Source organism: Egretta garzetta, unplaced genomic scaffold (assembly GCF_000687185.1).
Source record: "Egretta garzetta isolate BGI_Z169 unplaced genomic scaffold, ASM68718v1 scaffold314, whole genome shotgun sequence".
Taxonomy (NCBI): Eukaryota; Metazoa; Chordata; class Aves; order Pelecaniformes; family Ardeidae; genus Egretta; species Egretta garzetta.
In genome coordinates this window covers 2,198,555-2,224,396 of record NW_009259531.1, presented here as the reverse complement: position 1 = coordinate 2,224,396, position 25,842 = coordinate 2,198,555, and the positions used below count along the sequence as shown (strand labels likewise).

The following is a 25,842-nucleotide window of genomic DNA, read 5'->3' as shown; positions in this document are numbered from 1 at the left end:
TCTTACTAGCAGTGGGAGCTGCCTCATTATGAGAAGCATCATGACAGAAATTATATTCTGGTGTACTTCATAGCTGAAGCTGGGTGGTGGATATGGTGGTGTTATTTTCTTCCCAAATGGAAACTGTATTGTAATTGAATGCAAAAATCTGGTATCTGACCTAGATTCATAAAATATTAAAGGAAACCTGGCTTCTCTTTTAGATGTCTTTATATTCTCCCTTAGAACTGTGCTGTTCTAAAGACTATTTTAATGAATATGCTCCTTTTGTCTGCAGATAACAGCCAATGCTGATATCGGAAATCCTTTCAGTGAGAGGGGTAGTATGTCTTATCACATCTGTGACATAAAGTTGTTAGAGGCAGATTTATTTAAAGATTATAAAAGCCAGGTCATCCTGTTCCACCACCTCCGAGCTTAAACTGTTTATCATTGAAATAAACCAAATCCACAATACCAAGTTTAAAGTAAAAGCACAAGCAGGATGCTAAAATTTTATGTTCAGTTTTTTGCAGCTTCTGCATAACAATTCATTAGAAAATTTGGAAAAAATATGATGCTGAATCCCTATTGTGTTTAAAAGTAATTTGCTCCAAAGAGAGACCTGAATGCTTTAGAGAAAAATCCACCTGCATATAGAACTACTTTAAAAAAAAAAAATAGTGGTACATTCTTCTTTACATGTGCATGGTGTTAAACGTAGTCAGGAAATCCACAAATTCAGGCCATATTCTTATATAAAGCTAACTGTTGTTCATACTTCAGTACATCACAGGGCTTGTATCATTCCACTCATCAAGTTTCATCTGGGAAACATTACAATTTTTTTAGCAAATCAGAAAAAAATACAGCTTAGATGACTTTAAAGGTCATTGATTTGCCAGTGTTAATCTTCTGCAAGGAAGGGAGGATTTACCTGGCACTTATACTTTATTTATTAAAAAAGCAAATATATTGCTATCAGGTTTCTCATCAAGTCTCAGATAGACTACAAATACAGGGGGGTTTAACTATATTGATTTTCTTTCTTTTTTTGCAGATCAAGATGATAGACAAGAAAATGATGCCATTGAATCAATAATAACTGACAGTGATGACTGTATTGTTTCAAGTCCAGTATCCAAGAATATTAAACAGGTGAGTCAGAGTATTTATGGCAATTATTTGGTAAGTCTAAGAAAAATATTTTAAGCCTAATTTCCTCTAAAAGTAGCTTTGCTATATCTAATGTCAGATTCTAAGGCATTTTCAATGAATGTATGTTTCCTGTTTCCAGTTCAAATAGACACCTTTTCACAGAAAAACAAGAAAAGTTAACCCAACTGTATTATGCATGAGATTTATAGGTGGTTTTTTAATGGGGAAATTTGTTGTCATCTCTTCCATTACTGTCCAACACACTTAGAAGTAGACATTTCTAATTAGTTTCAATCTGAATGCAAACTTCAGTCCTGCACAAAATCTCCCTAAGGAAAGATAACTACCGTAATGTGAATGTCTAAAGAACTTAGTCTTGTTGTTCAGTCCTACCTGTTGCCTTTATGTGGGAAAGTGTTTTTCTGCTTCTCCTAGTGCTTTTGAGGAAGAGGAGGATAATTTCACTTGTCAAGGCCTGTGGTAAATCTACAATGCTTACCTACCCGCTGTGTTTCATCCCCGTGTGTTGACTTGATTGAATGTTGTTGAAATGGCAATTGCATAAACTTGAGGTTGTTAATAACATGCAAACCTTGCATATATTTTCTAGTTCATCCACGTGGGTTTCTTTATGTTCCTGACTTCCCAACAGTTTTAGAACTGAACATGCTTTCGATAAAGTTTGTACATATACAGTATCCAATCACTTCAGTATACTTCTTTTTCTATTATTATTTGTGTGCAGGTACAGTAAGGATATTGTCTTGACTTGTTCTTAAAATCAGCAATCTTAAAAATCTTAAAATCACACAGCATGATACAAATTTGGAAAATTTACTTTGAACAGTATTTCAACAGTATAGTTCCTTAAAAATTAAGGATATTTCATACTTTTAGATCTAACATTGGCTGAACAATCTTATAAAACTAGCCCTTAAATTTGATTATAATACTTCTAACAGTTAATACTTCTGTGGTCTGTACTAGCCTTCTTTTAAAGGACCAAGGGTGTACTGTTATATCCTATAAGTCTTAACTTTTTTTAATGTTCTGCAATGTGATAACCTAGAGGTAGCTTGATTTTTTTATTTTTTTATTTTTTTATTTTTTAATCGTTTTTGTCAAGGCTGCGTGACATAAAATAACTAGCAACAAGAAGCAATGCTTCGTATGAGAAATATTGCTCCTTTCTTTTAAGTTGTAGAAGACCCTTAGAAATGCTGTCACATATATACTGCTGAAAGATACAGAAGGTACTTTTGAAGACAGAATTGCATTGTTTATATGTAAAATGTTAAATTGTTTCACCTCTAATTTTGAGAACTAAAATGGCTACTACTCATGACCATTAATTCAAACTATAATACGGTTGATGTATAAATTTATAGTCAGCCTGTATTTTATTTTATCAAAATTATTAAAGAACACTTCTGAGAGAATTTTGCGTGTAGATTCATTTCAGGTTCATTAATTTCTACATCTCTTCATTGATCTGTTCCTCTGGTAACGAAGTGCACATTCAAGAAGGGTAGATAATACAGTAAAAGCTATAAACTTTTAAGGCAGCATGTTTGATACAGATTGGATTTTAAACATAGGCATTGGTATATTTGAAATCTTGGGTTAATTATAGAATACAGCATGTGAAATTTGTGATTTAATTTGTATTTTTTTTAAGATTAAAAATCACCGCCTTTTATCTTTTGAGATAAATATCCTGCTGGTAATCAAACACTGTAAATAAGACTTGATTTTTAGAGATCGTTATGCTAATTATCTTATAAATCTGAGTTGTATGCCAAACTGTTTAAGCCGTTTAAGATCATACTGTTTCTTTTTTGCATGTTGCAAATTAGACAGTTCATGGTTATTTCTTAGATATGTTGATCATAAAGGGTATCTAACAGATTTTCCAGTACTTAGCTGTACCACTTGCTTCTTTCTCTTTTCTTCTTGTCTATGATGTATAATTAATCATAGATTACTTCATTTTGTTTCATTTCATTTACAACATTTATGAGCTTCACTTTGTCGGTATGAAATGCTTGTCCCCTTCTTTCCTTTCCAAAGTGGCGTAATTAGTGTTAGCATCTTTTTTAACAGGCTACATAAAGTTTAGTGGCTGGATTAAATCAAGTCATTAACATAATGTGCTATACAATTTGCCCCTATCTCTTTTCGTTTCCAGTACATCAAAGTGCCACAGAGTGCCAGTGTAATTGGGCCTTGCTAGCTTGTCAGGTTCAGTCAGGCTGATGGCTGCTGCTTTTACTAAAAAGCTTCCAGGCATGATAATTAATAGAGAAAAGAAGTCTGAGAAATGTAAAAGTTTGGACAGTTCTCTATGAATATTTCATACATTTGAATAATCAGAAGTTAACATTATCAATTTGATGTATAATACATTGATTAAAAGACTTGTTTCAGATCCTCAAAATAGACATCAAAACTGGGAATTTGCATTTTCTTTTGCATGGTCTTTATATTTAAAAAAAAAAATAAAAATAAAAAAAAAATCTTTTCTCTTCCTTCCCCTCCTCCCTTTCACCCCCATGTCTACACTTTATCCTTACAGGAGATAATATAGCATTCGATTATCACAATAAAACTTAGAGCTGTCATCTTCCAAGTTGTCTTAAAATGTGCCCATAAGGCAATTAGTGGCAAAAACAATTTATTCAGTGGTGGTCCCTTTTTTCCTATAGGTGTGTTTACGTCTCTTTTTTTTTTGTTGCAAATACTGTGAGTGCATTATCTTGCACTAACAGCAGTTTATTGAAAACTGTCATTGTCAGTTCTGTAAATTAAGATCTTGGGCTCAAATTAATTTTGACATGAAAATCTCTCTTAAACACCATTAAAAAGCAATACCAATTGCTTGTTCCGCTGGTCAATGAAACGTGTTTGTGCAAAGGTGGGAAGATAAAAAGCCTAAAGCTTATGTATAGCAAAGCAATAATTACTTTTCCTTTTATTATGCCTTTTTTGTACAATTGCTTGAATAGTGCGTTTCCTCCTATGAGATATCTGCATTCATTGAAAAAAAAGAAAAATATTTGGATGTTGTATTGCAATTATAAATTTTGACTGTCTTGATTTCTCTTTAGATTTATTTTTTATGGGACTCGAGTACCTTTGGTGTACTTCAGGGAGATGGCTGAGTGCTTAGTGCTTTTCTTAAACTGGCTTGTTCTGTGAATATCTAATCTGAATTTAGAGAACTAAAATTTTAGGGTTTTAATATTACCCTGTGTTGCTGAGTTGGCTTGATTCTACTGTGCCAGAAATACTAATCCTTTGTATTCTCTTAGTCTTGTCTAGATCTAACCTTAGGTGCTTTGTGCTTTTTCTTGTGTAAGAAATTGGGGAAGTAGAAGTGCTGCACCAGCATATTTAATAAAACAAGAAATAAAATTAATGAAACAGAACCATCTTATCAGAGTAAGATAAAAGTAACTTCTTAAAGCTTTATAGTTAGTCTTTTCAAAGACAACTGATGGGCCTAAGATTAAAAAGGAACGTTTGCCATTCTCCATCTTTAAGGTGATTGTTTGCTATTACGGTCGCTATTAGACAGGAACTAATAAAGTATAAGAGAGAAAGTTTGAAGAACCCAGGAAAGACCTAAGTTGTCTTTTACCACTGATAAAGTTTGAGATGACAGTAGTTTGAATAGGCAGTGCACTGAAATGGTGGATTTACAACTTCTAGCACTTGTCAAATACACTTTGAAGTAATAAATAGAAGCATGTACTATAAGTCATTCTTGATGGAAGAACTGAAAGAAGAGGGAGAAATAATACCAAAAAAACCCCAAACACCAGCTTTTAAAATGATTCAAAACAGAATCTTAAGTCATTACATAACCCATTATTTTTTTAGGTAGCAAATAAAACTAATTAGTCAGAATATTATGTTAAGTAGAAAGTCAGATCTAAGGCTGAGTGCATAAGCCCACAGGACAGCATCAACAGGAGCCATTTTTAACCTAGCTGGTAATATTTTTTTGTGGTTATGAACATGAATGCTCCTCAGTTGCTTACTTGAGAGACTATATTTGTCAGAGCTCAGTGACATAGAAGTAAGTTACAGTGACTTTACAAGTAGAAAGGAGTATTTTTCTAACTGGAGGTCTAAAAAGCGAAGGATGGGATTTGAAACTAAATTGAAGTTTTGATTAGCTATGATATATATCACCAAGCATAATTTTTTTTCACACTGTGGGTAATGCAAGAGAGAATCAAATTCCATTTTTTTGCATGTCTATGTTGGCCCCACACAATAGGCGGGAGGGACACAGTAACAAATGTTAAGTATTAAAGCTTTGAATAAAAAAAGCAGCTGTGTTAAAAATGTGCAATTTGCTATATTTTTTTTCACTACAGATGCACTCCTAAATGAAAATGCTATACTGATACTTCTGCTTTCTTCCCATAGTAAGGGGGTTTTGTCTAAATGAATTAACTCTCAAATACAGATTTTTCAAATTTAATTTATTTTTTAAGTCAAACCAGAAGTCTGTGATCTACATATAGAAAAATACATGCATGATGTATACAAAAGCAGAAATCCTATTATATTTGTCTTTGCTTAGTTTTTTACATAATACTGCTACTTATTTCATCTTATTTCTGTAACTTAAATGTTGATGTGTATTAGCATACCAAAAATGTACAGAGTAAGACCTCTTTTTATCAAGTATTTTCCTGTTTTTCATGCTTATTTACTGAAGGATCATGTTTCCTTTAGAGATGGAGGGTAATTGTAAGTTTACAGAGCATTTGAATTATTTAATTATGAGACTGGTTGGTACTGATGTAGCTAACTGGCTTTGAGATTTGATAAAGTTGGTATTTGTTTTTTATTTTATCTGGTGGTATAATCAATGGTGAGTGTTTAAACATTTCAAAAAATTAAGTCTCCTCTTTGAGACAGTCTGCAGTAGAGAGGGGTGTAGCTTAGTTTAGGACTGTAACAGTATTGCTTATGTAGCCTTCCCTGCTTTTTGGGGAGAAAATGAAACTCTGAGTTAAGGAAGTTTGTATCTCACCAGTCAAACAGCTCCAGATATATTTGCTTTTTTGTATTTATTCATCCCTAGAAACAGTTTATCTTTAAAAGCTGTTAGTTGAGGCGATGCCACAGGCAAATTGCAAAATCAAATCTTTAAAAACAGTTCAACTTCAGGAGAAACACTGAACAATTTTATGTTTGTTCTTCAGAAAGGGAGGGGGAAGGCAAGCCATTTGAAGAGAAGGAAGTATATTATTCAAGTGATCAAAAGTTGTATTATGAAAAAAGTGCAAATATGACTTTTAAGTTCAGATGTGTAGTTGTCATGGTCATGGTGGGGAAGCTTCGTATCTGTCAAGAATTGTCTTTTCTGAAAAAAATCAATGCATTGATGGGTATGTTACGGATTTGCACAGAAGAGGCAATATCTAATCATTGAATTGTCTCAAGCTGTAGCAAGTAATTCACGCTTTTGAAGATATTAAAGATTAATTCGTGTTCTGAAAATGATGAATTTGGACTCTGCACTAGATAAAATGGCAGCAACCGAAGACATAGTCACAAATAGATTTATTTTTTTTATTTATTTAGTGTGTTCTAAATTCAGGCAGAGCTGAAGGGATTGCGTCGAATCTTGTTATGGTGCTAACCTTGTGCCATTGCATTCTTTCCTAGCACACTGCAAAAACAGTGATGCTGGGGGAAGATTATATCTGGCTTTCCCTCCTTCACAGTAAATCCAGCTCCAAAAGAGCTATGGGACAAGGAGATCTCTTTGCCCCAGGTCTTGGGGAGAGTCTAAAGTGCGTGCACTTCTGTAAGTCTGATCCATTTGGAGAAGGAACAGGGAGCATTTCCGTACCTCTTTCTATTCTCACATCTACACCGTTGTGGGGAAAGTCCAAAAATAGGTGATGTTGTTTCTAACATGAAAAGTCACTTAAGTAAGGACCGGAATAATTTTTTTAAATATGTATTTTTATGTGTGTGTGTGTGTATATATATATATATATATATAAAAGATGTTGACCTGTTAATAGTAAATCCAGCTCCAAAAGAGCTATGGGACAAGGAGATCTCTTTGCCCCAGGTCTTGGGGAGAGTCTAAAGTGCGTGCACTTCTGTAAGTCTGATCCATTTGGAGAAGGAACAGGGAGCATTTCCGTACCTCTTTCTATTCTCACATCTACACCGTTGTGGGGAAAGTCCAAAAATAGGTGATGTTGTTTCTAACATGAAAAGTCACTTAAGTAAGGACCGGAATAATTTTTTTAAATATGTATTTTTATGTGTGTGTGTGTGTATATATATATATATATATATATAAAAGATGTTGACCTGTTAATCATAATTACTTAGTGAGTAATATTTGTGTCTCTGAACAGTTAAATTAGGTTGAAGTTCCTGTGATGGCATTCCTTTGCAGCGCGTTCGGACGTTGTTAATAGGATGATCATAGGAATTTGGCACTTGATAGAGGAAGAGCATGATTTCTCATTCAATAAATGTATTTGTCAATCAAGTAATGTTGTTAGTGATTGAAGTATTGATAGTGAATGGATGATTACTTGTGATTTTTGGACAATAGCTTATAGTTTATCTGATGCGCTTTCTGCTTGAAATAAAAGGGAACAAGTGGATAAGTGGACTGTGGAAATAAATACATAAAATATTAAGGAGTAAAGCATAAATATTTTTGAGCATTGGTAAAGATAGGATTCAAGTTGATCTTATAGTTAAGAAGTTTCCTTTATTTTGAGATTTTCAAGGGCAATATATTAGCTAAAACTGGATGTAAAAAATAAGGGCATTGTTTACATTGTTCCTATAAGCAAGGCGTTTTCAATGCTGCTGTTCTGTACAGAAAGCATAAGCTTTTTTTGTAAAACACTTAATTCTGTGGGATACTACTGTGGACCATTTGAGTCAGCTGGAATTTTCTTTCTCACATCAAAGTCTTAGCAGTTTATTGTGACTAAAAAGGAAACTGAAATATGGAATATACAGCTTCTTGAAGAGAGCAGTCAAGACTTTTTATGGAATTAAAAAAAAGCTTTTTTAACCACAGAAATCAGAAAGATGAGGGAAATTACGTTGAGACTTCAAATTCTGATGTAATGTCTGATGTATCTAGTACTTAACCTAATCCTAAAGCTTTGTTGAAAGAGTTCAGTGATTCTTCCAAATCTCTGGGTAGTGTTAATTACAGAGTCAATATTAAATGGTAAAGAAGGAATATTGATGTAGACTAGGTATCTTGCCCATGTTTTGTTTTCCTCACTTGAAATGAAAGCACTGAACCAGTTTCTATTTTAATACATGTGTCCAGCTTCTCTGTTAGAGGAAATTTCATATTATATTTTGTTTTAAATACTAAATTTAAAGACTACTTTTATTCCCATCAAAGTAGAATGATTTGTGGGGAGTAATTGGTCGTGACAAACTATCCATTTTTCACTTGAATAGTACCTAATAAATGAGACCAAGGCTTCAAAAAAAATGAAGTTAGGAAAAGATTTAAATAGCATACTTCACTCTGCATCATAGAAATATAAATGGTTGTTTAAAAATTAATTCCTATCATATTTTGGATGCTACATATATTTTCAGCATGGCTACATAATCCGAGAGGTTTTGTATTAGTGAAATATGACATGCTGGCTATGCTGTTTTTAAGCAGTTCTATATTTTTTTATTCATAAATATATTTTTTTTTAATCAGCTTGTGCTCTCCTTTGTATATGCTGTATTCGTGTTTAATATTAATAAAACCAGGCCTTAAAATACTCTTGACTGTTAAGCTCTGATGTAATTTATTTTTTCTTACAGTTTTCTCATAATAACACTCAGTTACTTGCATCCTTATAAGTTAGAAAGCAAAATACCTGGTTTTACCTTGCTATCCCTGAAAAACTGTAATATTCTTTGCCTACAGTATGCAATTACAAGTGTTAAATATGTCAAATTTTTAGTTATGTAAAAGGAATACTTTATAATACAGGATATTGTATTCGGACTTCATTCATAAACTACTGTCTGTGTACAAACTAGTCTGACATAGCTGCTAAATACTTTGGGGTGAACAAAACCGCTCAGCATATCACTTTAAATACAGATGCTAATACATCTGTTCAGTGCAAGAAGAAAAGAGTTGTTTCTGAAGTAAAATTAGACAATAGAGCCAATTTCATTTTTTATGCATGTGAATGTAGAGTGCTTGAGGTTATTAGTTGAAACTGAGTAACCTTTCCAGGCTTTCATCTCTTTCTTTTCAAATTTGAATATGAAAAGCATATTCAAGTCAAAGACCATCACTTTAATGACATTTGGCAGTCATTTGATTTATTAGATTTTAGAAAAAAAAAATTCCTTTAAATATTTCATCATTCTATGCTAATCCCAGTAATATTGCCAGCTGAAGCCATGTACCTGTATTAGTGGAGACAGAATGGTGTGGAATTTTCTCTGTCATCCTAGTAAAATTTCCATGAATCTACTGAATAATAAAACAACCTTATTGAAATATTCAGATTTGGGTTTTTAGTTAAAGTGTCTTAGGATACATAATAAAAGGAAATGTCTTTTGAAAGGAGGGGGTAAAATTACTTCATCAAATATTGAAAGGGCTTGACAGCAATGGAAAATTGTTCTATATGATGGATATTTTTACAGTAGGATACACCTGCTTTTCAGTTTGATTAATTATATAATTTGTTTGGAAAAATACAAGCTATCTCCATAATAAATTAGAATATTGACTTGCAGTTCTAACACAGAATCTAGAAAGCTAATCTTTTGAATATAATTTATTACTTCATGATTTAAGTTTACAATCAAAAATTGTCAAAATATTTTCATGTAGAGGAAATATTTCTAATAAACTTATGCACTTGAAAAGAAAAGAAGTAAAAAAAAAAAAGTTTTTGACATTTCTGAACTCCAGCATGTTCTGTTTGCTCTTTGAAGAATCTCATCTTTGAATGCTCACCTATGTACTCCAATTTTGAAACCATAGTGGCTTTTCTTTCTTTGAATTACAGAGTTACCTAGGGAAATATTTGTGACTCTTTCTGTTGAGTCTGACATTCCCACTTAAATACATAAAGCTTATTAAAATTTATCTGTACGCAAATAATACAGACTTTGCCAAACAGTATGAAACAATTTCATATAAGCAACAGGAAAATGTCATTTTGGGCTCTGGTGAAGAACAATTGGGGTATTACTTTTATTATCCATTGTTAACTTTAGCATTTAAATGTATATTTGATTTAAAAAGTTCAGTATATGAAGTTGAGTTCCATATAAATACCATGTTAATTACATGGCTAACTACTTTATGACTTGATGGATTATTATTGAACTATTTGTAGTATAGTCTGCAGTAGGCACTGAGCAAAAATTCTCATTCATTTGGAGAGCTTTGGTGTACCTTCTATTGCTGAGCCTATTTCAAGCAGTTACGGGAGCAAGATACAAATCACTTTGCTGTGTTGCTAAAAATAATGACAACTGAAATTTGTGGTTCAGATATCATTGGTACATGGAGATAACCTTAACCTAATCTTCTCCAGCAGATTATGACTATTGCAAAAATATATTCAATACCGAATGTAAATCAGTATCTGTTGCAACAATATTCTCAACTACAAACCCTGGGGCTTTAGAATCTCATTGTGTCTATGTCAAAATCAATCAATCAGTGTTAGTCATACAAAATAGCCAATGATCTACGTGTTGTGTTTGTTTGTTTTGTGTTAACACTTCAAGAAACACAAAATAATTTGTATTATGTTTGTTCTTTGTTTCTAAATAGGCAACTGAAAAGATCCGCATTGAAATTATATCGCTTGGTCTTACTGAGTCACGAATTGCATCAGATGAAACAATACAGCAGCTGTTTGTAGAATGCAGATTATACAATTTCCTTGCAGAGGAGACCCCGCTGTCACTTCCAAAACCAACAAGTGGTCAGAGGATTCACTATAACTATAGCAATGGTAAGTATGATGTATTCCTGAGCAGGCTTGTTTCTTCTCTTAAATTCTGTCTTATGAAAATGCCTGCCAATAAGGCCTACTTCCTCCGTGTTATAGTTGCATTTATCTGTGTGCCAATTATATTTGTCTGTTTCCCAAATATTTTGGGAAATAGTAAAGGTGGTTTTTAAGAAATGAGGTAAGGATGCAATTCTCAAGTATAAAATGAATTATTGAAGCAGGCTTGTGTCTGAAAGGGTAACATTACAATATATTTAAATATGCTGCTAGTGCATACATTTTAAAGTTAGGCTATACATAACTAAAATTTATGTATTCCTTTTAAAAGAACACGATGAGCTGATTTCTCTATTGGTACATGATGATAAAGAGAAAGAAAAACATTCCATGTAACCATATGCCACTAAAATACCATTAAAAAGAGAAAATATGTAATTGGACTTGATCATCACTTGGGAATACTCTGTTCCTTTAATAAGAACTTCTTGAAATAGGAAATTATTCAGCCATGTTTAATACTAATATATTGCTATTTACTTCATAATACTTAATCTTGCATGTTCCATATGCTGTTCTCTAATAAATTAACATTTCAAAATACTTTATGTCAATATACAATGTAATTTACACTAATAGCATACACAGACCTATTGTAATAATTGATAATTCTCTTGTTAATTATTTTCCCAGTTATTCCATAGTATTTCAATTATCCATTAACTTTTTTTTTCTGTTAAAGTCTGTTTCATTTAAGATTCAGTCTGAGTGCTTCATATTGTCTTGGACTTTTAAGTAATGCATTTTTAGCTGAGGGTATCCTGGAGCAGGTGAATCGATTTGCTATTTGTGACACACCATTAATACGAACATTTGAATTAAGCATTCTTTTAAAAATAATTCCGTAAAAGTGGTTTTGCAAAAGTGATGTCACAGATTTTTAAAATTGCTGCCATCTAGAAACCTGATTTTAGAAGTAGACCTGCCAAAGAACTTACTCATTTATGTCATCCTAATACTCGTAAACTATTGAATTACCCCATAGTTGCAGACTGAAATCCCTCACAGATGTGACATCAACCATTGGTGTAGTGGGACTCCCATTTGAGAGAGAATATAGAGGACAGGGCACAATGTGTTAACTTCTGTGACTGAGAAAGACAGTAATTTTTGTAAGGCTCTAGGAAAAAAAAAACTTGAAATGACAAAAACTAATAGCACTGCAAACTCTTTCATTCACTGAGGCTTACTTCCATTCAAACAAATGGGATTTCTGACATCATGTACTAAATGAGACATCAGGTAAGTAAGAACTCTTTTTATGAGCTGAACAGTATTCATCTTGCTAGCTGCTGTAAACACTTTTCCAAATGTTCTAGAGAGACAGACATAATTGAAATAATAATACCATAAGCCAATAAAAGCTTCTTGAATTCTCAATGATTTGAATTTAAGCAGCACTCAGAAGGTATAAAAATTCTTAGTCAATATTCTGATTCCTGTGTATATTGGGTATGGTCTAAGCATAATACTAGTTTTTTAAGTATTGACTCTGCAAAGTTAAACTAGCAAAGCACAGCAAAGTTATGATGAATGCAGAAAGCAATTTCAGACTCTTAAGACAATTATGAAACTTAAATATATTTCAAGCTGTGATATTTGAAAATAGTTATCATGCTTTGTAGAGACTCTAATTCATGAGGCTTTCCAATCTGGTAGTGCTGTATCATATTATTTCTGCTAGTCAAAACCTGGCTTCATAACTCTGATTTTTCTATTTGCTCTTTAAGTATTGAATATAGAACTTGTTGAAACTTTAAAATATCCTAACAAATCAATATCAAAAGGTGTTCTTGGTCTTACTTGCTTCAGGATTGTATTCTGCAGAATAATACTAATGTGGTTGTTATTTGCAGAGTTTTGCTTAGATAATTGATCATCTAATTTCTACTGAAGATTAGCTTTGCATATGGGGGGGGAAAAAAAAACCTAATGAGTCTTCTTTTTGATAATGTCAACTGGAAAGCCGGTAAGATAATAGTAATGAAATCTGCATGTGTGTTTACTATAGCTTTACTGCATCTCTTATTCATGTCTAATTAGATATGAGTATGTTGAATATTTGAGGATAATTGAATATTTTCTTTAATAAAAATGAGATTTGCATGGGTAGAAAGAAATTTACTTTGAGCTTAGAAGGAAACTAATAGTCTTCTAGATTCTTGCATGGAGAAAATCAGGGTAAGTCCATAATTTATCTAAAAAAATCATTAATTCTTATAACTAAAACATTTTATTATATTTATAACTGGAATTATTTGAACATTTGAAGTTTTTCCATACCTTTTGCACATCCGTCGCTGTCATTGCTTGACATGTAAGATACCAGAAGATCAATGGAATCTTGCTGAAAAACAATATAGTAGGACTCCATTGATTTGGACATACAAGATCCTAAGAATTTCCCTTTTCACAAGGAGTTAGAGCATGTATCTTGACATCAGGTTTTTATTTTGACAATGACTTTTTTGACTAGGAATGGTCAGAAGATTGTTTTCTTTCTTCCAAGGTCGTGGAACAGAAAGTTGAATGGACCATTTATATACCCTAGGTTATACCGCATAACTCTTGATTTCCCATGACATTGTTACATCTACTGATGGCCATACTGACTGAGGAGAGGAGCTGTTGTGTTCATTAGTGGTAGAAAGAGTTATCAGAATATCCAAGAATGCTTCCAAACACTACCGTCCCGTAAATTCAAAGAAAAGTGGAACTTGCCAAATTGTGCTCACACGATGACTCTGTATTTGGTAAAAAGGAAGGATTCCAATCTGCATCTATTGATATTTGACTCTTAATTTCAGTAAAATAAACATTTTTCTTGTCAATGCCACAATTACTTAAATTACAGAGCTAAGGTTAGTTTAGAAATGTCAAAAAAAGCATTCATATTTTATTAAATATGAAGAATTGACTATGAAAATGCTGACATGGAAAGAAATTTACTAGAAAATAAGATTGGTAGAAGGTCTGAAATATGTCTTTATCACTGTATACAATGGTTCTGGAGAACAGGCAGCAGAAGTAGAAGGAAGATGTACGAAATTTTGCAAAGATTTTATATGATATTTAATTGGAGAGCTTTTTCTTGTGAATGAACAGCTGGTTATTTGAACAACTTGAAGTACAACTGTAAGCAGACAAATGGAAGGGGAGGCAGGGGAAAAAATAGGTGTTTGGTTTTTTTAATTAAAATCCATGTTCGAAAAGGTGAATTCTTCAGTATAACTCAAACGAAAATGTTAAGGCCTTGCATCAGCAAGCATTGTTACATTTCTTTGTGCTTATTCCTTTTCTCCATTAAAGCTCAACATTGTGAGGCATTTTTTCTTCATCGTGATGAAACTCTGCTTCATCACATAGTCATTTAGTTATTTTGGAAAATGAGCTGTGAAAAAAAAAATGCTATCACAGAACCATCTATGTTAATGTTTGGAATTGCAGTGATTTTTAACAAGGTTCCAGGGTCATTGTAATCTTCAGGTTTTAGTGCTTCTTTAGGACAAACTTTAAAATTATAATTTTAGTTGGAAACTGTCACAAGTTAATTTTGAATTATTTTTGTAATTAATTGGAAAGATGAGATGTTCCATGCCTTGGAGCAATGTTATAATTCTAAGTTCAGGCAGTACTAAAGGGTGATATGAAAGCATGTTATTCATCGTGATCTAAAAATATATTTTCACTATGGTTAATCATTTTCCCCAGACTTGAATGGAGTTCTTGTGCTGAATGTTTTACTTGCTAGTCTGATTTTTTCCATTGAGTGAAACTAATTTGAACTCTTTAGGTTTGTAAATAATTTCCATTTAAAATTGTTTTAGATACAGAATTAGTAAAATTGGGAAATTCCATTTGGTATGATTATGGGAAAGGGAAGAATCTGTTGATGTGGCAGCTCCTTTGAAGTTCTTCAGCTGTCCATCTGTCTCCCTTCTGCCTCCCCATCACTTCCTGTGGTGGTCCCAGGAGCACTTGGCCATGAGATTAGCACGTGTGGAAAGTCATCCACATGCCCAAAAGAATAGCAGATGGCAGTAACAGCTTCTTTTAAACTAAGAAAGTAAGAACATTGTGGATGGAAACTAAGGATTCCAAGACAGAGCACCAGTGCTTTGCTTTGTGTGAGTAGAGAGAAAGGTGTTAAATTGCAGATGCCTTTGATTACGTGTTTCAGATACCAATTGTACTGGCTGTTTTCTGAAAGTAACTAATTTCTAATAGTGATTCTGCTGGCCAAGTAAGAGCTGAGGAGCATCTTTGGAGAAAACCGGAGAACCAGTGCAAGGACTTTATTAAAGTTACGTCCCTCAATAAAGCCCTCTGCAAGGAATTAATTGGAGCCTTCTTATCTCTCTTTTATATTCCTGTATTCCAATACTCTCTGCTCCTTGGTAAAATTGGTAATTTCTGTTTATACAAATAAGTTTATTTTGGATAGTAGAAGACAGTATGAAATATGTTAAAGATTTCTGTCAGCACATAGGAAAAGAAAACCTTAATGTGATGTGGAGAGTAAGAAAGATTTTTTGAGTACAGTGGCAGAGTAACTAGAAGAGAGTGAATATTAAAGACATTGGAATTTAGACAGACAAATTTCTAGCTCCTCCTCCTGCCCTCAAAAACAAATGAAAAGTGTTCCTAAGAGCTGTGTTTGTCAGAGAGTTATATTAATTCTAGTTCTGTCCTAGCAAAATTTTTCAGCTGCATTTCTTACTTCAAGGGGGAAAAAAAAAAAAAGTAATTCCTTTAACTGTTTTTCAATTTTCACATCCTGAATTTTTATAATCTTTCACAGTAGTTTACTGATACTTGTAGGCTGATACTATTTGCAAGAAAGCAGCTACTTTCTTAATATAAGATGCCAAAAAACTCCTTAAAGAATTTCCTAAAACCTTGTTTCTCATTCTTTTTTTTTTTTTTGTCCAAACCAAGGCTATTTTTCACTGTAGATCATATTAATGGTACAAAAATTAAAAGCCGGTCCTTGTGCTTGTCTTTTAAATTAAAACAGTAAAAGCCTTTCAGAGCACTCACACACACTCCCCAGGCTGTGGATTTTCTCCAGTCCATTGGTCTAGATGTTTGTCTCATTGAAATATTGTGGCAGGAAAGGAGGATTAAATTACTGAGGCTGTCAAAAAGGACAAGTACTCTGCCATACATTATCATTATCACTAGCTTCCTCAGTGGAAAAAAATGCAGTAAATCTCTTCAAATACAAAACAATAAAGACCACTGGCTTTTAAAATCATGACTGCTATTGCCATTAACAGAAAATGACAGCTGTGTGGCATGCTTAGATGCTGCTTGTATCTTTTTTGACAGTGTGCACATAAACCTGCCAGTGACATGCCATTAGATCACATGAACTTTCAAATTTGCTTCTAACATTGTTGCCTTTCCTTAAGAAAGACAAGGGGGAAAAAATGTTTATTTTTTCTTTGTTCTTTTCTTCATGCTTTTTCTTCTAAAAGATTAAAAACAATTGATAACTAATTATATTAATTCTGATTTGCTTTGCAGTGATACATGTGGATAAGGCAAATAATAGTTCAAGAAGAGATTATCTCAAGTCTATGCTTCTAAAGCCAGATCTACATACTGACAGGTACATATTAGTGCTGAAAAATTCTATAAAAGGTCTTAGTAAATAATTCTTATGGTTTGCCTTGCTGTTTGACTTTATTGAGGAGGTATGTCTAACTAGAGAAAAATTTGTTTCAGCTAGGAATGATACCTACATTCTGATGTGATGATTAATCCATGTTTCTTCCCTGAGTAGGTTTGTGTGGCATGGAATATTGCAACCTCTCCTAATGTTGTTTTAGTGCTGTGTTTTGTTTTGTTTTGTTTTGGTTTTTTTTAACAACCTTATTTTGCAAAAAAGAAATTCTGTCATCAGCATTCTACCAATAATGAATCTGAAAAGCACATATCCACCTGATGGTAGAGTAGTACATCTGTTGCTTTCTGAATTCAGACTACTAAAAGGAGTGTAACAGCTTCAGAAAGTGTTCCTAGGCCCTAGAATTTAAATATATATATATATATATATTTAAGTGGCAGGCAGCTTACTACATATATACATATGATAAAGAATATGAAGTAGTCTTGCCCAAGCTCGTAATAATAAATTCGTTCTTATTCAAATTTTTGGATTGAGATAGCATGCATGTTACTTTGAGAGTATGAATGACATACTTTGATTCTGTTTCCTCTTGAAGGTCACTAAAATGGAAAAATTACTAATTTAAAGATTTGTTTAAGTTGTGGAAGAGTAGAATACCTGCTGATTGTATTGTAAGTGTAGGAGTTAGTTGTAACTCCTTTAAATACATATTTATTCACAAATCACAGATGCACTCTGCAGTAAGAAAGAGAGTAATATCTCTTAATTCCATTTCGTTTCGAAAACTGAGTTGAGTGTCTTGGCCAGAAAACAGGCTTTACTGGAATGGAGCAGGGAACACCATGAAATGATTACTTGTTGGGATGGAAATATCACACCAAAACATTCTTTAGGTTTGGAGATTTAAAAAAAAAAAAAAAAAAAAAAAAAAAAAGTCTTCATATAATAAGCAAGCAGAAGACTTATTTTATCATATAGCTTAGGAAAGTGGGTAACATGTTCTGCTAAGAGTTTAACAATACTGAGGATAAAATATGCTTTTTTTCCAGAGGGATAATTCAGCAAAAGAAAATAGTTAGTCTGTAGACTTCAATTTCACCTATAAATATGCAGATATCTATACTAAATATTTAACAAACCTAAGGTAAAAATAAGGTAAAATAACAGCTGCAAGCTCTTCCCCACGACAGAAGCATTCCTTGTTCACATGTGCTTTCGTGGTACTGTCCTCTGTGTTACTAGGTAGGTTGTTTTGCATTTATCGGCGTGTCTAGTTTGGTCTGTGGCAAAATTTCAATTCTGTGTTGACTAAATAGCAGGAGGTTTATCAATAGTCCAATTCCCACTTTTAGCCTAACAAGAGGACCACCAAGAAACAGAATCTATGGAAAGATTCTGCCTATGCACCAAATGTTTTCAACTCTATGCATTTTAAACCTGTCCTAGTTATATCTTTGACACATTTTCTATCACAAGCCTTACAAACTGATATCTAGAGATTTTTCAGCTTTTTTTAAAGCTCAGGAAACCAAATTATCAAGAATATAAATATCATTGAAAATTGCCTGCACTTTGAAAATTAGCCTGAAACTTTACTGGTGTTTGCGCTATGCCAGATTATAGGAGCGAAGGTAGTGTTTAATGAATATTAAATGGAGTATTAAGTTTTCAGGTGAACTTTCTCCCTGTTACAATTAATATTATCAGAAATGATACTCATAATGATTGGGTTCATATTAAAACATAAATAAATAGATACATCACGTGCTATTTTTGTCTTCCAAAAGGTGAGTCACTTTATTTGTCCCTTGAAAAAGATAAATATTCTGAGGTGTTAAAAGATATATTAATATAATACATAAAATTACTGCTAAGCCAAATTTGCACCTATAGCCTAATCCTATAGTTGAAACAGGAGCTAACCTGGCCTTGAAAATAATGCATTTCACAGATTTATACTCTTTTAATTTATACTTACAAATAAATAAATGTAGATTCACGTGGTGTTTATATGGGAAACTTAGGTTTGTAGGGGAGTGGGGTTTACTGTTCATTAAAAGATAAGATGTGATTCTGTGATAATTAAGATTTCAAAACAAAGTTGATTCTTCTTTTCTTTCAATTTCATTTCTTGATGTGGAATCATTGTAAGTGTTCATTAGAAATGCTGATTTTGGTTTCACATTTGAATAAATGGCTTTAGTGGCAGAAAACGCACAAATATTTAGTATTCAAGAAAATCAAGAAAATATGCTGCTAAATAGAATGATACAAAATCTCAAACGTGAGCGTGAGGTAGTAGGAGGCTAGGAAGACTGTTTGAAATCCTATTTAGGTTAGTAATTGTTGCATACCACAAAGATGGTTCTTCTCTTTTGACAAGCATCTTTGGTTTTATCTATGTTTTCAGACAGACAACGTCTCTATCATTAATATGGAAATTTTGTCAGAATACGTGTTTTATATTACAGCTATATTGTGTGACATGGGTAGCTGCTTTGTTTCTCTTTCTGTATAATAGGGGGGGGGGGGGGGGGAAGGCTACAAAATAATTATTTTATTGTCTGAACCCAATTCTTATTTACTTACATGTTTGAGTCTTTAAATCAGTTAATAACAGGAGGCATTTCTGGCAGTCCACTTAACACTGTAACTGTGCTATAGTTATCTTTTGTTCTTCGTCCTGTTTGTATTCCACTGTTGCCTTTTAGCTTCTTAAGAGCGTAGAAATTTGGATCATATAGAGAAACTTGCCTGATTCCTCATGCCAGATTGTACTTGCAATGCTTGCAGACCTGGCGATAGAGTATATGCTCTTCTGACAAGTGTCAAAAGAGACGTATGTGAAGAGTAGAGGAATCCATTCTTCTAACAGTCACCCTGCTGTGATAACAAGAGTGAACAGGTTTATGCAAGAGGTTTCCAGGCTGATCCTGACAGGTGCATCATTTCTTGATAGGAAATGATTGTTACTCCAAGAAACTGGCTGTATGAAGTCATTGCTCTCCAAAGTAACGAAATCTGTGCATCCACTTTATAGGAGTATAGAGCATGTGTACCATGTTAGCTTCACATTAATATACTATATTAACACACAAGGTTTTCTCCTTGCTGCTTAAAAATGACTGATCTCTGGAATAAAGATTTAGAATCAAATCTGCCTACATCACAGCTTTGTCCAGGCACTCTTAAGTTCCGTGCTGGTGATAACACCTTTAAGTGTTATCATAACAACAACAATAAATATTTTTTCCAGGTTTTTCTGTTTCATTGTAAAGCACATTTTAAGCTTAAGGCAATTACAATTATTTACTTTTCTTTTGGCTCTTTATTACCAGAGAAGTTTCATTTAGTTCTCTAGTCTTGCATTGGCTAGCAAATATCTTCCCACACAGTACTTTTAACTGGATGTCAAGATTTATTTTATTCTGTCAGTATACTTGGGATTCCTGCAAGGAAGTGAGTACTGATACCTGACGTTACAGAAAAGAAATGTGGAAATGAGCTGGAGAGAAAGTCTAAGATCTTAAAAGTATAGGAGGAGAACACTATACATAGCTTTATTTCTGTAAGAAATTTTAGTATGAATCTGATATTCCAACTTCCATCAAAGTTTCTTACAGACGTGAGGCAGCATTACAGTAAGATGAGACACTGGGTGCACACTTGTGCATTCTATGCTGAAGCAGAGTGAGGAGTCTGTTCATGTGCAGTGTGTTCCAAGGCAATGTAAACTGTCTTTTTAGCCAGTTCAACCTGAAAACAAAACTTGCCGGTTTTGGTAAATGAAGAAAAGAAGTTAAAGCATACTGACTATCATATGAAAATATTTTCTAAACTTAAAGCATTTGTAATATTTTTTAAAAAGACAAAAGTCAAAGTGATTGTAGTACCATTCTTGCAGTCCCCTAGTTTGAGTATTCCCATGGGATCCAGCGTTCAAATCTCCTCCTTCCTGATTAGCAGCAAAGACTTAATCAGATATCACAATCTTTTAGGCATATTGGAACTATAAGGTATTAGAGGTGCAGTTCTTTTGATCTGTTTTGTTGAAGCTTGCTCTATTAATGTAAAATACTTGAATATGATCTGAACCAGAAAGTAGACCGGTATGAACATCTCTCCACTTTGGCTATAAGGTGTTGTCCCAAATGTTATTAAGCCTGCTTTTAGTTTGTGCTTTAGTGAAAATTTTAGTAGTAGTTGGTACCCATAAATGATAAAAATTAATCCAGCACTAATCTCTTCTTCTATCACTGTCTTAACTGCTAAGCTGGTTTCTCCAATTGATTTAACATTGACACTGAATCATAACAAAACAGGTCTGTTCCCAATACCCAGCGTTCTATCAGTTATTCTTAGAATTCTTAATTTGTTTTTATTTCATTTAATATCTTGCACATCTGAAGTATTTCTTTCTTTTTGTTGGAGTTTTGGCAGTTTTGCTGCTGCTTAGCTCTGTGCCAAAATCTTAAGTTAGATCCATGATACTCAATCAAGCCACCTGCTGTTGGAAATGGCTGTGATATTTTTCCTTTTTTGCCTCCAGAAATTTTTTTTTAAAGACATGTATTTTCAACAGGTGTCTGGTTTTAACGATAGACAAATATTTATTTACTATAGCAAATACATACATATTTGTTAGTAAAAGCCAAGCACAAAAATAAACTACTATAAAAGCATATTGTAGATGTTATATTTAAAGTCTTTTAGGAAGATTTGATTATATTTTGTCTAAGACGTTCTTTCCTGTAGGCTTGGATTTTATTTGACTGTTACTCATTTGGAATTATGCTTATTGTAATATTTTTAGGCTGTAAGGCTCGCAAGCATTCACAGTTTAAACAATATTGCCAAGACATACCAAAAAAGTAGTTAGCTCTGAATTCCTGTCATTTTGTCAGTCTCAGTGTTTTTGGCTCCAACACAAGCCACTAACTCAAGTCAGCTCCAGTACAATACTGGAATTATGTGTTTAAAAGAAAAGCCATACTTGGATGCAACGAGTGTAATTTAAGTTCACAGAAGAAATGCAAATATTTTGTATAGTTGTTGGGTTTAGATGTTTGGGCTGGGCAAACAAGCTGTGTTTAAACAGCACAGTAAATACTCAGTGGCCTTTGTATCCAGGCTGTACTCATGGGTAGGTTTTTTATGTGTAAAAGCGGAACAGATTAACGAAGATAAAATATGAGATGTATTGGTCAGAGGGAACAAGTGCAAGAGAAATTGTTGTGTAAGGTCCAACTTTAAATAACGAATACACAAGACAACATTAGAAAGATACTATTTTGAGCGAACTGGCTTTAGGTTCCTGTTACTTTTGTGGAATGTGTTCTTGGCTAGAATATGCTCTCCAAGTATCTAAATGAGGTGTGAAAATTCTCAGTAATTTTCAGCTAAATATTTTATACTTGGTGTTTGGAAATACTTGCTTCATTGAATATGGCTAGTATTTGTGATATCAGGAAAACATTTGATATGATTTGTCTTTCTCGATTATCTATCTCATGTCTCCCACACCACTCAATGCAAAGCCAAGAAAATGCATCGCTTAAAATTTACTAAGGGTAGATCTAAATTATCAAGTGGTGCAGACAAGAGGATCTGTAGCGCAAAGCAGTTGTTGCTAATGGTCTGATAGTCACAGTACACAGGTTTTTAGGATGATTTTGAGAATTCAGGTTACTAGTTGATTCTACTGTCTGTTGCAGTGGAGTGCGTTAGGGGTAGCCACTCCTGGAGCACTTTAGTTTAGTCTGGTCCAACAGTAATCCAATTAACGTGCTCCAAGACTACTATGCAAATAAAGCACCATAACTGGGGACAACTGAAAAGTGTTACTTCATAAGCATACTCCACATCAAAGCTGAAATAATCATATAGGGTCATCATATGTGGCCTGACTGAAGTAGTTGAACTTTCTTAACATGTTTAAAAGGTTTTAACCAACAAAACATAATTACATTTAATCTAAACCTTCCATTATTGCCTATGAATTGTTTTTATTTCTTCACATCAAATAATTTGCGTGGTATGGTCAATACAGTAAAAACTTAAAATCAGACAAAAAACCATGAAAAAAAACCCTAACTATATTTTTAGATCTCTTATATAAATGAGTTTTGCTATAAAAGCCTCAAAGTAGGGTTCAATCTTGATTTTCACCTATGGGGGTAAATGTAAAGAAATTAAGCAAGTTGAACAAGTTGATTCAGCAGCTGAACTAAACAAACTTACAAGTTTCAAATGTGAAGAAGTCTTTAATCCTTCGACTATTCTGCCCGTCACTGCCATATGAACAAAAATTGTGCCACAAGGTGGTGGTGAAGGGGGAGAAAAATGAAACAATTTTATAAGCCTGCAGGTGTATGGTTGCAACCTCTCTGTCCTTCTAGTACTGCTAAATAATGCTAAAGAAAGAGGGAAGATTTAAAAGAAAGGGTCTCAGACTATTCTTGTCATAGAAAATGTTGAATATAATTGATAGCGAGTTCTGGTTTATGCTTAACTGGCAAAATAGTGCTTGTGTTTTGCCTTCTATTTCTGTTTTTTGAGTTAATTTTCAACCCTTTTTGAAGGTAAAATAACTTTTTTTTTTATCCTTAGCCTCCGATTTACAGTGGTCAGTGATCCCCCAGAAGATGAACAGGATCTTGAATGTGAAGATATTGGGTTTGGTTATGTCAGTTTGAGAGAGATATTCCAGAAGCAAAGAGATATCATTGAGCAAGATATTAATGGTAAGTTTTAGAGATTACTTTCTTGTAACTTTTTGTAACCTAAAAATTATTTGTTGAATTTCTGCTTTTCTTTGCAAGCTTTACTGTGCAAGTACTTGTTTGACATTGTTTCAATAAGAAATTCTTTAATATTAATTAATGGCTTACACATTTGTTTGCAAAAGTCTGCAAAAGCTGTGTATTATTTTTATTCCTTGATATCTGTTTAAAAAAAAAAATGAAACCAAACAGCATTAGGAATTAGCTTATAAAACTGAAGAACTTTCAGGACACGTCCACTTACTACCATTCTCTATTTTGTACAACATGCTAGTAAGACTATAAATATATATTTGTTATTAAAAATTATGTCAGTAATTCTATATTGCTAATGTCTATGTCTTATTTGAAGTTATAACTCCCAGAGTACCTCAGGCTTGTGCCCTCCATATGAAACCTGTATGTGATTCAATGTGAAATACTGGTGGCTTTGGTTAGGTATCAGTTTAGAGTAAGCATCCTTCTGTAACAGACTGTGACCGAACTTTCATTATGACTCATTAAAGCAAGGTGAGGTGAGTAGCAGGTGTGGAATCTTCCATTTCCTGGGTCTTACAACAGCATATTTATAATGCTGATAAGAAGTCTCAAGAAGGTCCTCAGTCCTTTCATAGACAGTGAAGGAGAATATTTTCCTTGCTTAGACTCCCCTGGTTATCAGCATGGTTATCAGTGGTGCATTTTTCCCCTTACCCGTTTGCAAGGTACTCTTTGCAATAGCAAGAATTCTAGTTAGCCCTAGTAGAATGCCAAGCTAATGTTACTTTGCTACTTCTACTGCTGTGTCTAATTATCATACTTTCAGTGATGGGGAGCTGAGTAGTGAGAGAAAGAAATGCGCTTTCTTATCCATTTCAGTTACCATGCATGATTTGCATCCATGCTGTAGCTAAAATACTCAAAGTATGCATCAAAGTTCCAGGAACACAATAAGGAAAATTCTAAGAAGAATCAAATTTCCATTGCCTGGAAAAATAATATGCAGATTTGATGCACTTTTTACTGTGGCTGAACCACTTAATCTTTTCTCTACTAATAATTTTTCTCTAAGTAGTTGTACAACTCCAAAAAGGTATTTCATAGTCTCTCACTGGAAAATAGTTTTTGTTGTGGATTTTATGGCCATAACTCCCGTTGTCATAATTCCCATTTTGACATAATTCTCATTTGACAAGATTGATTAGCAATATAAATATAATTTTGTGCTTTTGAAAGTCACCTTTCACAAAGCTCTTAAAATTCCTAATCGTCATCTGAGATGGCAGGAAGGAATTATGACAGGAAGGACAGGGGGTTTTGTTACTAGTTGTTGTTCTGTCAAAAGATAATCATTACTATGTGAAGACAACTACTTAAATATTGTGAGGAGCATTTCTTCCCCTAATCATAAGACATTTGAACTCATTTTTACTTTATGTACATTGTATTTATGAAAGTGATAGTAATAGCTAGAAATGCTTTTATTCTTATTCCTATCCACACCTTTCCCTTTTCCTGCAGATGCTGTACAGTTTAGATTTTTTTTTATTGCATCCATAACCATATTTTCTGAAAATTTAGAACTTTCAGAGAATTGAAATTAATTATATGTTAATATATGTCAGATCATGGCAAAGGTGGAATATATTAGTATATTTTCTTGGATTAAGCCATTGTAAAAGGATCTGGTCTCAAGATCTGGACACAGACTTCAATTAAATGTAATGGCACAATAAATAGAATTCCTAAATATTATTGTACACATTGTCTGAGGTGGATGTTGGTTTGAGGGAAGAAGAATAAACCTAGACACGGGGAAATTCATAGGATGCTACCACATTCTTAAGTTAGATACCCTAAACTTCCTTCATTCTTTTTGAGGACTGCAAGCATATATCTTTCTCATATCTTGTTCCTTTCATTGCTGATTGTGTGAAAGTGGCCTACGTGAAATTTGAAGTAATTGAGTGTCTAAACAAGAGGCTGGATGAAAAAGACATATAACAATATGTCTCAGAGATAATATGACTATCAAAACTGAGAAAATAGAATCAAAGTTATCTTCTGATATCATTAATTACAGTTATTCTACAGTTCTTATAAGTAAAAAGAATAATGTGCCCTGAAGTCTGCTCTTTAAGTTGACAGTTCAAGGATATACAAAATGGTTTGGATCTCTGAGAAAAGCATCCAATCTGTCCTATAATAGCTCTATCAACAAAGTAGATGATGGAAGGTT

At 33.3% G+C, this 25,842-nt stretch overlaps 1 protein-coding gene across 1 annotated transcript in view; it reads left to right on the top strand.

Moving 5' to 3' along the window:
• The window catches only part of RPGRIP1L (RPGRIP1 like), a 76,401-nt gene that overhangs the window by 46,840 nt on the left and 3,719 nt on the right, over positions 1-25,842 (top strand). Inside the window, 4 exon segments of the mRNA XM_035893131.1 lie at positions 1,040-1,137; positions 10,967-11,150; positions 16,737-16,821; positions 23,452-23,585. Of these exon segments, the coding sequence (XP_035749024.1) occupies positions 1,040-1,137; positions 10,967-11,150; positions 16,737-16,821; positions 23,452-23,585 (501 nt within the window).